Raw genomic sequence first — 15,553 nt, 5'->3', positions numbered from 1 at the left:
ATGATTTTTTTACATTAGTACTTCAAAAGCCTTTATTTTCTATTTAAAATCCTTTTTTGCCGATTTTCACAATCATCCCGCTCTGTATTTTTTTTTTTATTTCTGGTCACGTTTTTAGAGCAACCAGTTGAATTTCTGGCCGTTAGGTGCCCGTGACCCGACGTCATCCGCCCACTCGCTATACTGCGCATGCGCTAGAGTCTATTTCTCCATCAAAGACTACACCGGGCGTTCTAGTTTCGCGCATGCGTACTGTTTCTGCTTAAGGCCAGTTAATGTTGGTTGAAGGGAGATGGGTGCGCTTAGAATCGCGCATGCGCAGTTAGATTGCTCATCGTGAACGCGCTCCTGCTGTTACGTATAGAGCCGGGTAGGATCACTCTATACGTAACAGCACATTACAAACCGGATGTAGAGGTTGGGAGGAGTTATGGACAGAACGGTAGGGAAAAATATAGTTAAAAAAAAGACAAATATAATTTTTTTTATAAAATAAAGTTAGCGATTAGCATATTCTATGTTCAAGGAATACATAGATATATTCAAATTACATAAACTTTACCTTCACTTTAAATGACAGTTTCAGGAATGGGAAAAAATGCCAATGAACAAGCTTCTAGTAACCAGAAGCAAATAAACAACAAGACTTAAATAATGTGGAGACAATGACGCCCAAATTTTTTAGCGCCAAAAATGACGCCCACATTATTTGGCGCCTAAATGCTTTTTGGCGCCAAATGACGCCGCATCCGGTGACGCCGACATTTTTGGCGCAAAAACGTCAAAAACATGACGCAACTTCTGGCGACACGTATGACGCTGGAAATGACAAAGAAAAAATTTGCGCCAAAAAAGTCAGCGCCAAAAATGACGCATTTTCAGCCCCCGCGAGCCTAACAGCCCACAGGAAAAAAGTCAAATTTTTAAGGTAAGAAAAAATTGATAATTCATATGCATTATCCCAAATAATGAAACTGACTGTCTGAAATAAGGAATATTAAACATTTATTTGCCTTGATTCAGGATGTTCAAAGACATATTTAGAACTTTATATAAAAGTGCCCAACCATAGCTTAGAGTGTCACAAAAAATAAGACTTACTTACCCCAGGACACTCATCTACCTATAGTAGAAAGCCAAACCAGTACTGAAACGAGAATCAGTAGAGGTAATGGTATATATAAGAGTATATCGTCGATCTGAAAAGGGAGGTAAGAGATGAATCTCTACGACCGATAACAGAGAACCTATGAAATAGACCCCGTAGAAGGAGATCATTGAATTCAAATAGGCAATACTCTCTTCACATCCCTCTGACATTCACTGCACACTGAGAGGAAAACCGGGCTCCAGCCTGCTGCGAAGCGCATATCAACGTAGAATCTAGCACAAACTTACTTCACCACCTCCAAGGGAGGCAAAGTTTGTAAAACTGATTTGTGGGTGTGGTGAGGGGTGTATTTATAGGCATTTTGAGGTTTGGGAAACTTTGCCCCTCCTGGTAGGAATGTATATCCCATACGTCACTAGCTCATGGACTCTTGCTAATTACATGAAAGAAAAGGTTATACATGGCATAATAAGAATCTTAATAAGTGTCCAAAGTGTAGTTTACCGGCTGCAAACTTAATACATATGATCTGGGCATGTCCTAAAATTCAGCAGATTTGGAAAAAAATAGAATTCTGGCTACTTAAATCATTTAAAACTAGCACCTATTGTATTTTCTTTGAAAGAAATAATCTTCCTAGTAGATAAGAATTTACCATCAAATGAGTCTATGATAATAAACTTAGTCATATTAGCAGCCAGAAATTTAATTTTAAAGAGATCCTGAGTGCCCTTTGCCAGGCTACTTGCTCCAGGCCCCAGCCAGGGATGATGTCGCTTTTTGGACTGTGACATCTGGGGGCCCGGGGCTCTCCAATGGTACCCTGGAATAGCCGCCACTCCCTCGGGATCACCCAGAAACTATGACCTAGCTATTGTGGATCTCTGTGTGCCTATGGCTCCTATGGAGGCGCCAGCCTGTCTGGAGGGGCGGTGATCTCTTGATCAGATAAGGCTCTTATAAGACGGTGATTGTGTATACAGTACAAGCTGTGTGTTTGTCCCAATGAAGTCTGTTCGTGTTTCACCTTAATACTGGTCTTGTATGGTTATTGGGGTGGGCTACTGGCTATAATCACTTTGTCCGCTATACAGCTACAGGTTCCAAGGTAAAGAAGGAGCATTTGGCGGAGATACCCTGTCGGGGTATCCGGAGTCCGTCCCACTAAGCCCTTGAAGACAGCCTCTTATCTCAGTGCATGTTGACAGTTTTTCACAGCTAGACAGCCATAGCTCGTGTGTGCCATATAGATAACATTGTGTTCACTCCTGAGGAGTGAATTATGAGTAACACTGATTAGCTAAAATGCAAGTGTGTCAAAAGAACTGATATATGGGACAGACTGCAGAGGCTTAAATACAAGGTAATCCCAGAGGTAAAAAGTATTAATATAACAGTGTTGATTATACAAAACTGGACCATTTTTCAATTTTCTTACCCTTAATGACAATGGATATTTTTACATTTCTGCAGTGTTTGTGTTTAGCTGTAATTTTCCTCTTACTCATTTACTGTACCCACACATATTATATACCGTTTTTCTCGCCATTAAATGGACTTTCTAAAAATACCATTATTTTCATCATGTCTTATAATTTACTAAAAAAAAAATATGAGGAAAAAATGGAAAAAAAAAACAAAACACTTTTTCTAACTTTGACCCCCAAAATATATTACACATCTACAATCACCAAAAAACACCCATGCTAAATAGTTTCTAAATTTTGTCCTGATTTTAGAAATAACCAATGTTTACATGTTCTTTGCAAGTTATAGGGCAATAAATACAAGTAGCACTTAGCTATTTCCAAACCACTTTTTTTCAAAATTAGCGCTAGTTACATTGGAACCCTGATATCTGTCTAGAATCCCTGAATATCCCTTGACATGTATATATTTTTTTTTTAGAAGACATCCCAAAGTATTGATCTAGGCCCATTTTGGTATATTTCATGCCACCATTTCACCGCCAAATGCGATAATAAAAAAAAAAAAAAGTTCACTTTTTCACAAAATTTGTCACAAACTTTAGGTTTCCCACTGAAATTATTTACAAACAGCTTCTGCAATTATGGCACAAATGGTTGTAAATGCTTCTCTGGGATCCCCTTTTTTCAGAAATAGCAGACTTATATGGCTTTGGGGTTGCTTTTTGGTAATTAGAAGGCCGCTAAATGCCACTGCGCACCACACGTGTTTTATGCCCAGGAGTGAAGGGGTTAATTAGGGAGCTTGTAGGGTTAATTTTAGCTTTAGTGTAGTGTAGTAAACAACCCCAAGTATTGATCCTGGCCCATTTTGGTATATTTCATGCCACCATTTCACCGCCAAATGCGATCAAATTAAAAAAAACTTTAAATATTTCCCAATTTTAGGTTTCTCACTGAAATTATTTACAAACAGCTTGTGCTATTATGGCAGAAATTGTTGTAAAAGCTTCTCTGGGATCCCCTTTGTTCAGAAATAGCAGACATATGGCTTTGGCGTTGCTTTTTGGTAATTAGAAGGCCGCTAAATGCTGCTGCGCAGTGAAGGGGTTAAATTAGGGAGCTTGTAGGGAGCTTGCAGGGTTAATTTTAGAGATCAGCCTCCCACCTGACACATCCCACCCCCTGATCCCTCCCAAACAGCTCTCTTCCCTCCCCCACCCCACAATTGTTCCCGCCATCTTAAGTACTGGCAGAAAGTCTGCCAGTACTAAAGAGTTTTTTTTTTTTTTTAAATAAAAATAATAAAATATTTTAGCTGTGATGGACCCCTGCCTTAGCCCCAACCTCCCTGATCCCCCCTCCAGCTATCTAACCCTCTCCCCTACCTAATTACCGCCATCTTGGGTACTGGCAGCTGTCTGCCAGTACCCAGTTTGGCCCCAAAAAGTATTTTAATTTTATTTTTACCTTTAACACAGCAAAGTGTAAAATAATGCATTTAGGGAAGAAAAATCCAAATGTTAATTACAGACTCAATGACACTTTACTGACTGTTACAGACGAGGAACAGGACTTGGGAATTATTATTTCAGATGATTTAAAACTTAGTAAACAATGTAGTAAGGCAGCGAGTAAGGCTAGCAGAATGCTTGGATGTATTGGTAGAGGTATTTGCAGCAGAAATAGTAAGGTTCTTATGCCACTTTATAGATCATTAGTTAGGCCTCATCTTGAGTATTGTGTGCAGTTCTGGAGGCCATATCTTCAGAAGGATATTAACAAACTTGAATCTGTGCAAAGGAGGGCTACCAAAATGGTACATGGTCTAAAAAATAAAACTTACCAGGATAGGCTCAATGACCTAAATATGTATAGCTTAGAGGAGAGAAGGGAAAGAGGTGATATGATAGCAACTTTCAAGTACATTAAAGGGTTTAGTAAAACTGAGGCTGTGGGTATTTTACATAAAATGGAAAATTCAAGAACAAGGGGTCATGAGCTCAAGCTAAAGGGTAGTAGATTCAGGAGTAATTTGAGGAAGCACTTCTTTACAGAAAGAGTGATTGATTTATGGAATAAACTTCCTCAAGAGGTAGTAGCAACAAACACTGTGGGGGACTTTAAAAATGCATGGGACAAGCATAGGGCTATCCTACGAACTAGATAAGTTTATACTGTTAGGTAAGGTGGGGCAGACTTGCTGGGCCTATGGCTCTTATCTGCCGTCAATATCTATGTTTCTAAGTATATTAATATAACTGTGTTGGTTATGCAAAACTGGGGAATGGGTAATAAAGGGATTATCTATCTTTTAAAACAATAACAATTCTATGGTAGACTGTCCCTTTAACAATGTTAAGTATAGGAGGAGGGGGCATGCTGCTTAGAAGCCTGTATCTCAGGCATCTAAGCAGCTACAGACCCCCAAGACCCATTGTTGGAAAGGTAATCGCTTAACCTTTCCAACAGTTTAAGTTTTGGGGGTCTGAAAAAAAAAAAAAAAAAAAGTACAATTGTTTTTAAAAAATTTCAAAAATAAATATTAGCACCCAGGTGGGAAATGGCTTAGCAGCCAAAGGGTTAATGACCAAGGACATTCCTGGCACATCCTCTGGGGTTTCAAGCGGTGGAAGCGATCCTGATCGCTTCCAGACGATTTCATGGTATTGCAGTGATGCCTCAATATTGAGGCATCCTGCAATACCATTTTTTTTTTTTTTACACACCGATGGTGCCGATCGTTGGTGGGTGGGAGCCTTAGCCGATTGTTGGTGGGTGGGACCCTTAGCAGGGAGGCGGGGGCATGCGCGTGCAGCAACTACTGCCACCAATGTAACTTAATGGGAAGGAGGGAGAGTGAAAAAAAATAAAGATCAAAGGATCTGGGAGAGGAAGGGGGGGCATCTTCACTACAGAAAAATGTATAATTTTATAAATAAAATTAAAAAATACATTTTTGGGGGCAGCTGCCAGTACCCAAGATGGCGGCAAATAGGTACTTTTATTTTAGTACTGGCAGACTTTTTGCCAGTACTTAAGATGGCGGGGACAATTGTGGGGTGGGGGAGGGAAGAGCTGTTTGGGAGAGATCAGGGGGTGTGATGTGTCAGGTTGGAGGCTGATCTCTACACTAAAGCTAAAATTAAAATTAACCCCTTCACTGCTGGGCATAATACAAGTGTGGTACGCAGCGGCATTAAGCGGCCTCCTAATTACCAAAAAGCAACGCCAAAGCCATATATGTCTGATTGTCTACTATTTCTGAACAAAGGGCATCCGAGAGAAGCATTTACAACCATTTGTGCCATAATTGCACAAGCTATTTGTAAATAATTTCAGTGTGAAACCAGTTACCTAAAGTTTGTGAAAAAGTGAACATTTTTTTTTTTTTGTTATTCAGGAATTCCTGACACAGATATCAGTGTTACAATGTAACTATCGCTATTTTTTTATGTTTTGGAAATAGCAAAGTGCTACTTGTACTTATTGCCCTATAACTTGCAAAAAAAAGCAAAGAACATGTAAACATGAAAGTCCATTTAATGGTGAGAAAATGGTATATAATGTGTGTGGGTACAGTAAATGAGTAAGAGAAAAATTACAGCTAAACACAAACACCGCAGAAATGTAAAAATAGCCTTGGTCCCAAACGGTCAGAAAATTGAAAAGTGCTGTGGTCACTAGGGGGTTAAGGGATTATCTTTCTTTTTAAACAATACAAATTCTGCAAGTAGACTGTCCCTTTAACCTTATTTTAACCATTAATTCTCATTTGCTGCAATTGTTTTTCAATAGCCAAACTCCATTCACCAATTGCCCCATTTGGAAGAGGCAATCTGGACCCAAGTCTGGTGCCAACAAGGCTAGCCACTGACATTATGTTAGTATAGAATGCATTGTTTTGCAATTCTTATCTGTTAAAGCCAGTTAGGGAAAGATGTGTAGCAGGGTTAATCTTGAAAAGTCTGAGGTTAGCTTTTTCAGTTCTGAGAATTAGGAAAGCCACAATTTTGAAAACTCAAGAACGAAAAAGGGGCAAACTAACTAATGAAAGTATATAACAAAGTTGTTTTACAACCCATAACTAAACCTTTTATTTTAAAATCCTTTAGGATCAGCAGTACACCACCACCATTCTGTTTCTACTCACAGCAAACCAAACACAACTTTAGGTGTTTGCAATGGTTAACGATAGTAATGAGAGTATTTGTTACTACAGTGATAAGATCCAAGTATTAGTTTACTGATACTACCTTCAAACGTTATTCACACTGATAAAAATCCTATACTAGTTTTCAACAGTGATTTTCTTTTTAATTTTCAAACTGTGTACTAGGATCCCCCTTAAAGAAGGGACCAACTTATTGGGGGGGGGGGAATACTTAAATAAACAGAGGTTCTAAAGTGTATACCCCTGGTCTTAATGGTTTAATCATTAAGTCTTTATTAGCGCGATACAAGGATCACAAAGCAACAGTGGAATAGGACAGATATAAAATGCAATAGCTTATAATATTTACTTGTATTAAAAAGGGACAGTAAAGTAAAAATTAAACAAAGTAATTTATTTTTTATTTTTATAAACATGCACCAAAATGTATCTTTGTTTTCTTGCTCTTTCTACTAAGATAACACCCTCCGGCTGCTCTCTGCAAAGCTAACTATTGAATGTGTGGGATCTCAAGTGCTAGTCTGTGTAGGCTAAGGCCGATTTGTGTGCGAAAGCAAGCAGCTACACCTCCTGTGTTTAAATACATGCGATAAATTAATATTTCCTCTACACATATAGGTTTCTTTATGCAAATGCCAAAAGTGTATAGTAAAAGTCACAAAAAATAAAATATATACCTCTACAGCTGAGTGCAGACTAAGATTGTACCCAATGGTGAGGGAAAAAAAAAAAAGGGCTATGCATCTGCTATTATGCCGATTAACTACAAGATATATATTTTCTAAACAGTCTAGTAGATTTCACAGATTACCCGCTTGGATATACTTAATAGGACAAAGATGTACAAAAAGAAAAATGCTCCAATGTGTTAACGCATATAACTGTGTCTAATCCTGCAAAGAGGTTAAAGATATAGTTAAACTGGGAGCTAACAGAACACATCTGGTGAGCCAATCGCAAGTGGCATATGCGTTTACCCACCAATTATCAGCTAGCTCTCAGTAGTGTATTGCCCCCCCTGATAATACTTAGGTATGATTTTCAACAAAGAACACATTTGATAGAGGTAAATTGAAAAGTTACTTGTAAAAAAAAAAAAAGTTGTAAATAAACAATTTTTTTTTTTGCCCCATTTTTACGTAAAATGTGAAAAAATTTGCAAATTCTATTTCTCTAAACTTGAAATGCACCCTGCTGACTGCTGTAGGCTAACCCTACTACATATTTCTCTCTAATAGGCCTAATTAGATAACACCTGCATAAATGCATTGTATACTTTATAACCATAACTAGCCTTTTTCCCAGATTGAATTCTCCAAATATGGCAAATAATGAGTGGAGTTTGGCTACTGAAGAATAATTCCAGTAAAAAGGATGTTAATTTGTTTTACAAAATGTTGATGCTTGGCCGTTATGTTATTCAATATCAACACAACAGAAATGTCTTCTAATTACAAGGTGTTTGCTGTGCCTTTAACTTGCAACATTTGCAGGTTACATAATCAGTTTTTTTGGCCTCACTAAAGATCTTGCAGCAAGCACAATTTTACATGAAAGAAACAGGCGTTAAATGCATCGTGAGCAATTATTTTCAACGTTCCCCGCACTACAGGCCAGGGGTTTCGAACCTTCAATGGGAGTGCTAGTGACATCGCCACATATTGTGACATTACAAAATTTGCATGGTTAGTTAGCTGCAAGGGGAAGGTGATGTAAACCCCTCAATCTCTGCTCCCTTAGCAGCTACAGAAGATCAAAACCTGCATTTTAAACATAATCACCTACTCTTTCAAATGATGGTGGCCTTGATAAGCATCCCCCCCGAATAAAGAAAACGATAAAAATCAGAACATGGAGTCGAATGGGGATGGAACCTTTAGTGACACAAAAAAAAAAATTCTCAAAAATGTGGCTAGAACACCAATACCTTTTTTTATATAGTAAACAAGTCCCTTTCTTATATAGGCAGACAGTTACAGTGATCACCTTGCTAAAAAAAATAAATGTCCTTTTATTTCCAATCTGGCACAAATGGGACCCGCTAGTTTTTATTATAAACCTGAAAAGCTTGTATGGGCCCCTCTCTCAAATTTGGATCCCCTTGATAACAATTTAGCAAGGTGATTGCAGTTGCAACAGTAGTCAGTTGGTTATTTTTATTATTATTCAATAAAATTATTAAAGGGACATTGTACACTCGATTTTCCTTTGCATAAATATTTTGTAGAGGATCTCTTTATATAGCCCACCTGGGTGTGTTTTTTGCAAAATATATAGTTTTCCTTATTTTTAAAATAACATTGTGCTGATTTTCAGACTCCTAACCAAGCCCCAAAGATTTATAGATGTATATTGATGTATACAGACTTAAGACTGCTTCTGTTTGTATAATGGGTATTTTCATATGCAGGGGAGGGGGGTTTCTGCTATCAGCCCCTTTCAGTGGTTGTCCCAGGCTAATCTCATCAACAGTGCTAAATTAAAGGGACACTGAACCCAAAATTTTTTCTTTTGTGATTCAGATAGAGCATGCAATTTTAAGTAACTTTGTAATTTACTCCTATTATCAATTTTTCTTTGTTCTCTTGCTATTTTTATTTGAAAAAGAAGGTATCTAAGCTTTTTTTTTGTTTCAGCACTCTGGATAGCACTTTTTTTATTGGTGGATGAATTTATCCACCAATCAGCAAGAACAACCCAGATTGTTCACCAAAAATGGGCCGGCATCTAAACTTACATTCTTGCATTTCAAAATAAAAGATACCAAGAGAATGAAGAAAATTTAATAGGAATGAATTAGAAAGTTGCTTAAAATGGCATGCTCTATCTGAATCACAAAATAAAAAATTTGGGTTCAGTTTCCCTTTAAGAGCTTCTAAGTAAGTTTTTAAAAAGTTTCATACTGGATTGTTATATCAGTATCTGTGCATAGTATTCTTTATAGTAGTGACTATTACATGCAGTTAAATGAAAACTGGTGTATACTGTCTCTTTAACAAATATAAATTTCCACCTTTTTGTATTGCAGCTCACATGCAATGATTTATAAATATAATAATGATATATTCTGAATCTGCTGGACATGCTCGAAAAAAAAAAATATGATTATATATATATATATATATATATATATATATATATATATATATATATATATATATATATATATATATATATATATATATATATATATATATATATATATATATATATCTCTATCTATCTATCTATCTCTCACAGACTACTAACCACTGCTTTATTGGTGGAAAGTGACATATAAAAAAACAAAAAAACACAAAAACAAACCAGTACTATACCATTATTTTTACAAAAAATCTAATACATTTTAAATGCCATCTTTTAGATGTAAGAAAAAAAAAAATACCTTTCCATCACTTTAATATTTATTTTTTTATATTTTTTTACACAGCATAACTTCTTTATCAGAGTTTAGTGAACAATGAAAAAAACAAACCTGTTTATTCTGTATATGAAGAGAGTTCACAAATTACAGTGTGAAACAGGAGAAGACAAACACCATAATGTTTAGGATAGAGATCTCTCTAAAGAGAATGTTAAAAGTAACTAAAGAAAAAGTGCAATACAAAGCATGGTTAACACTTTATAAGCTGTATCATTGCAAACATTTACCTTACAAATGTTTAGAGTAATAAGAATGTGGTGTAGCAAAAACCCCAAGAGTGGGTTTAAAATAAATGTACATGGATGTTTGGGTACAAACTATTTTTTTTTATTATTATTTTTTTAAGTAAAATAAACGTTATTAACCCCTTACAAGTCCTATCATATTTAGGTAGCAGGCGGTTGCAACAAATAAAAATATAAAGTGTAACAGGGAAAAAAAAAAAAAAAAAAAAAATCATTAGCAGCTCTCTTCAACCTCAGCAATTTGTATGCAGCTGATTAACAGAAAGATGAATGAACATTATGTATGACCATAGAACAACATAGGAACCCAGATACACAAGTGATTTTTGCCCACAAAATACACAACAGGATCTCTGTAGTTGCCCTTCTATCTATATATATAAATCTAGAATGCAACAAAACCAAAATGGTATCCAACAATGTGACTGAGATTTAAAATAAAGACCATTAGTTACCTGGGATTCAGCAGTCCTTCTTGCACTCCCCAAGCTGACTCCCTCACTGCATTACTGATCTCATGCCTGGCTGTGTAAGCAAAGCACACATTGAGGAAACACCTGCGGGGGGGAAAAAACCATGAATGAGAATTGCTGGTCATTACTTACTAATGAAAACAGGGCACAGCTGCACAAAATCAGACAGCCTCATTACATAAACAATCACACACCCTATGCTTGCTACCTAAAACAGGCCCTCTCTTTATTCTCATGAAGTTTATTTTATTGTAAATGGCAGCATTAAGCTATATATCATCTATACACACACACTATGTTTCCCCTCCATTGTTAAGAGCACATTTTTTTCATATTGTGCTATTACACGCACACACTGTATCTTCCTGTCATATTTACTTTAGTAAAAAGTTGATATTACAATGTGTGACTAAATTATCAATGCTGTTTGGTTGCTAACATAATAAAAGCAAAGGCTCCTGCATATATACCATAACCCTCAAGCCCTGGGCACTTAATGGGCACGTACCTTCCTTTCATTTGCAGCAGACTTATTATACATCGCCCATATTAACTTTTTACCTCCTTCCAATTTAGTTTTTTCTCTGCTGCATCCTTTAGCATATAAACAAGTTATTTCCCCATCTTAATATATTTAGTGTCCCAACTCAACATCAACGCCAATTTTCCTTTCTGACTACCCAACCCGCTGACTGCACACCATAATCTTAGTATGTCTGGAGCCAAGATGCCACCTGAGCTTTTAACTTTAGTACTTTGTGATAACACATGAAAATCTGCTTAGATTTTATGGTGGATTCTTTTTATATAAATATGCTACATACTCTAGAGTAGTGTTTCTCAACCATGGTCCTCAACTACCCCCAACAGTCCAGGTTTTCATTATAGCTGAACTAGAGCGCAGGTGAAATAATCAGCAGATCAGTAACCATGGTTACTAACCTGCTCTCACCCATCAGCTGATTATTTCACCTGTGCTCTAGTTCAGCTATAATGAAAACCTGGACTGTTGGGGTCAGGTTAATAACCATGTTTACTAATCAGCTGATTATTTCATCTGTTCTCCAGTTCAGATATCCTCAAAATCTGGCCTGTTTGGGAGGCATGAGGACAGGTTTGAAAACCAGTGAGTGCACTAGACCTAAAAATGTTCTACTTTATCTCTCTCATACACACACACTTTCTACAGCCTTATATTCATACAATATTTATCATTCTTTAACTCACACAGTTTATATACTCCATATTATGCATAGACCTTCTAACCTTCAATGTTAACCACTTATGAGTATTACATGGTGGCAAAGTTTGCAAAGTAAATTTGAAACCGGAAAGCTTTTAAAAATAGTTTGTCTTATCGGAATTATGAAATCAAAATTTAGTTTTTTTTTATCCTAAAGATTCATATAAACGCCTACTGTTTTTTGTGTAAAAACTAGAGAGGCCATAAATCAAATTCTGTAACGTAAGTTTTCTTCAGCACGCAGCAATCTGCCTTAGTCAGCTATTTGATTTCACACAAGCTGGGGGAAAAAATAGGTTTCAGAATTAGCTTTTCTTTTTGGCTTCTCTAGGGAGCGTGGGACAAGCACAACCTTTAAAGTGATGGTAAATCCTAGCGTTTCAAAAACGCTAGGATTTACCATCACTAAAAATAAAGACCACCTTCATTCATCAGTTTGAACCCCCCCCCAACAGATGAAAAGGTGGGATGATCGGCATTATGCTGTAGGCACGCATGGCTATTGGCTAAGAGGTGGAAACGTCACCTCATTGAAAAAATGAGCAGTCTGTCAGAGCTACTTAGCTAAGCAGTGAAGCTGCAACAAAATAAAGGTGTCTTTTCATGAATGAAGCTGGCCTTTAATTTTAGTTATGGTAAGTCCTTGCTTTTTTGAAATGCTAGGATTTACCATTACTTTAATCAAAAAGCAAGAGTTCATTAATGTCCCTTTAATACGAAAACATTAACTACATAATCTTCCCTCTTACTGCACAGACCATCTTAATTTCAACAACTTCTCACCCCTTGATTTAAAGGGACATGAAACCCAATTTTCCCCAAAAGTTTCCAATTTACTTCTATTATCAAATTTGCATCGTTCTCATGTTATTCTTTGTTAAAAAGTTATCTAGATAGATAGCATGCACATGGCTGAAGCACTACATAACAGGAAATAGTGTTGCCATCTAGTGCTCTTGTTAATGTATAACATTGATGCATTAGTGCTGCAGATATGTGTATGTGCACATTCCTGAACTTACTTTCCTGCTTTTCAAAAAAGATAAAACATGAAAAGAAAAAAAATTTTTTTGATAATAGAAGTAATTTGGTAACTGAATCATGAAATATTTTTTGTGGGTTTTATGTCCCTTCAATATCAGCCCTAATCTGCTCTCATACAACTAACAATTCATACAAATATCCAGAAGAAAGAAAAAAACTTACTTTGAATAGTTTTTGGTCTCCATCACTGCCTGTGCAATAAGCTTCTGGATGTCCAGAGGAAGTAAGGTCAGATCTCCTAGCACTCTGATACACACCCCATGCTTCTGCAGTTTCTCTCTGTGTAGAGATTTAGAGATGTACAAGTGTCAAAAACTTTACACAAGCACAAAAATGACACCATGTACACATAGAGGCCCATTTATCAAACTCCGTATGGAGCTTGTGGGCCCATGTTTCTTGCGAGTCTTAAGACTCGCCAGAAACAGCAGTTATGAAGCAGCGGTCTAAAGACCGCTGCTCCATAACCAGGGATAGGCACGGTGTCCGTGACTAGCCCTTGCAGTGTCCGCCACAACCTTAGTATATCTTTTCTTTCTGATTAGATGATAGGAATAAAAAAAATATGTAGTGTGAATAAAGTTAGTGGCTTGTCACGAGACTGCTAGCGATATTGGGTGATAAGTTATGGAATAAATAAAGCCTGAGTGAAATACTGGATGTGTATCTGCATCTGTATAATAACACCCAGCTCTATACAAAGACACAGTAGTGACACTGGCACATGTGTATAGCAAGAGGAGGGCTGGTTATAGGATCAGTGGTATCTGCATCAGTATAATAACACCAAGCACTATATAATGACACAGTAGTGACACTAGTACATGGGTATAGCCAGACAAGGGCTGGTTATAGGGTCAGTGGTATCTGTATTAGTATAATAACACCCAGCACTATATAATGACACAGTAGTGACACTGGCACATGGGTATAGCCAGACAAGGGCTGGTTATAGGATCAGTGGTATCTGCATCAGTATAATAACACCCAGCACTATATAATGACACAGTAGTGACACTGGCACATGGGTATAGCCAGAGGAGGGCTGGTTATAGAATCAGTGGTATCTGCATCAGTATAATAACACCCAGCACTATATAATGACACAGTAGTGACACTGGCACATGGGTATAGCAAGAGAAGGGCTGGTTATAGGATCAGTGGTATCTGCATCAGTATAATAACACCCAGCACTATATAATGACACAGTAGTGACACTGGTACATGGGTATAGCCAGAGGAGGGCTGGTTATAGGATCAGTGGTATCTGCATCAGTATAATAACACCAAGCACTATATAATGACACAGTAGTGACACTGGCACATGGGTATAGCCAGAGGAGGGCTGGTTATAGGATCAGTGGTATCTGCATCAGTATAATAACACCCAGCACTATATAATGACACAGTAGTGACACTAGTACATGGGTATAGCCAGACAAGGGCTGGATATAGGATCAGTGGTATCTGTATTAGTATAATAACACCCAGCACTATATAATGACACAGTAGTGACACTGGCACATGGGTATAGCCAGAGGAGGGCTAGTTATAGGGTCAGCAGTATCTGCATCAGTATAATAACACCAAGCACTATACAAAGACACAGTAGTGACACTGGCTCATGGGTATAGCCAGAGGAGGGCTGGTTATAGGATCAGTGGTATCTGCATCAGTATAATAACACCAAGCACTATAAAATAATGTTTTTAATTTCAAATGTACCTTGGTGTTCTTCACTAAAGTCTGTACTTTGGAAAATGTCCACCACAGCCTTTGTCTGTGCCTATCCCTGTCCATAACCCTGTCTGCCTGCACTGATGAGGCGGACAGACATCGGCGGAATTCAAGCCTATCAAGTACGATTGGGTTGATTGACACCTCCCTGCTGGCGGCCGATTGGCCGCGAGTCTGCAGGGGGCGGCGTTGCACCAGCTGCTCTCTGCATTCAGCGAGGTCTTGCGGACTTGAACCGCACTGTCGGATCAGGTCCGCAAGACCTTTAAAAAAAAATAGGCCTCATTAGCTTTCATACACTAACATTAATGTGTAACAACATTTTTATCCTGATGTCACAAAATATTATACTGAAGTTCTAGTAAAAGCTTTAAAGGGACATTAAACCCAAAAATGTTCTTTCACGATTCAGATAGAGAATACAATATTAAACAACATTCCAATTTACTTCTATTATCGTATTTGCTTCATTCTTTAGATATCTCTTGTTGAAGAAATAGCAGTGCACATGGGTGAGCCAATCACACAAGCCATCTATGTGCAGCCACCAATCAGCAGATACTGAGCCAATCTAGATATGCTTTTCAGCAAAGGATATTAAGAGAATGAAGCAAATTAGACAATAGAAGTAAATTAGAAAGTTGTTTAAAACTTCTTGCTCTTCCTAAATCATGA

General features: G+C 37.4%; 1 protein-coding gene across 1 annotated transcript in view; it reads right to left on the bottom strand.

Moving 5' to 3' along the window:
• Positions 1 to 15,553, bottom strand: part of DHDDS (dehydrodolichyl diphosphate synthase subunit) — a 45,950-nt gene that overhangs the window by 17,357 nt on the left and 13,040 nt on the right. The window contains exons 5-6 of the mRNA XM_053706979.1: positions 13,304 to 13,420; positions 10,837 to 10,938 (exon numbers count right to left, since the gene is read on the bottom strand). Of these exons, the coding sequence (XP_053562954.1) occupies positions 10,837 to 10,938; positions 13,304 to 13,420 (219 nt within the window). The remainder of the gene's footprint in view (positions 1 to 10,836; positions 10,939 to 13,303; positions 13,421 to 15,553) is intronic.

Source organism: Bombina bombina, chromosome 3, assembly GCF_027579735.1.
Source record: "Bombina bombina isolate aBomBom1 chromosome 3, aBomBom1.pri, whole genome shotgun sequence".
NCBI classification, from domain to species: domain Eukaryota; kingdom Metazoa; phylum Chordata; class Amphibia; order Anura; family Bombinatoridae; genus Bombina; species Bombina bombina.
The sequence above is the reverse complement of the archived record's forward strand: the minus strand, read 5'-3'. Positions and strand labels throughout refer to the sequence as shown.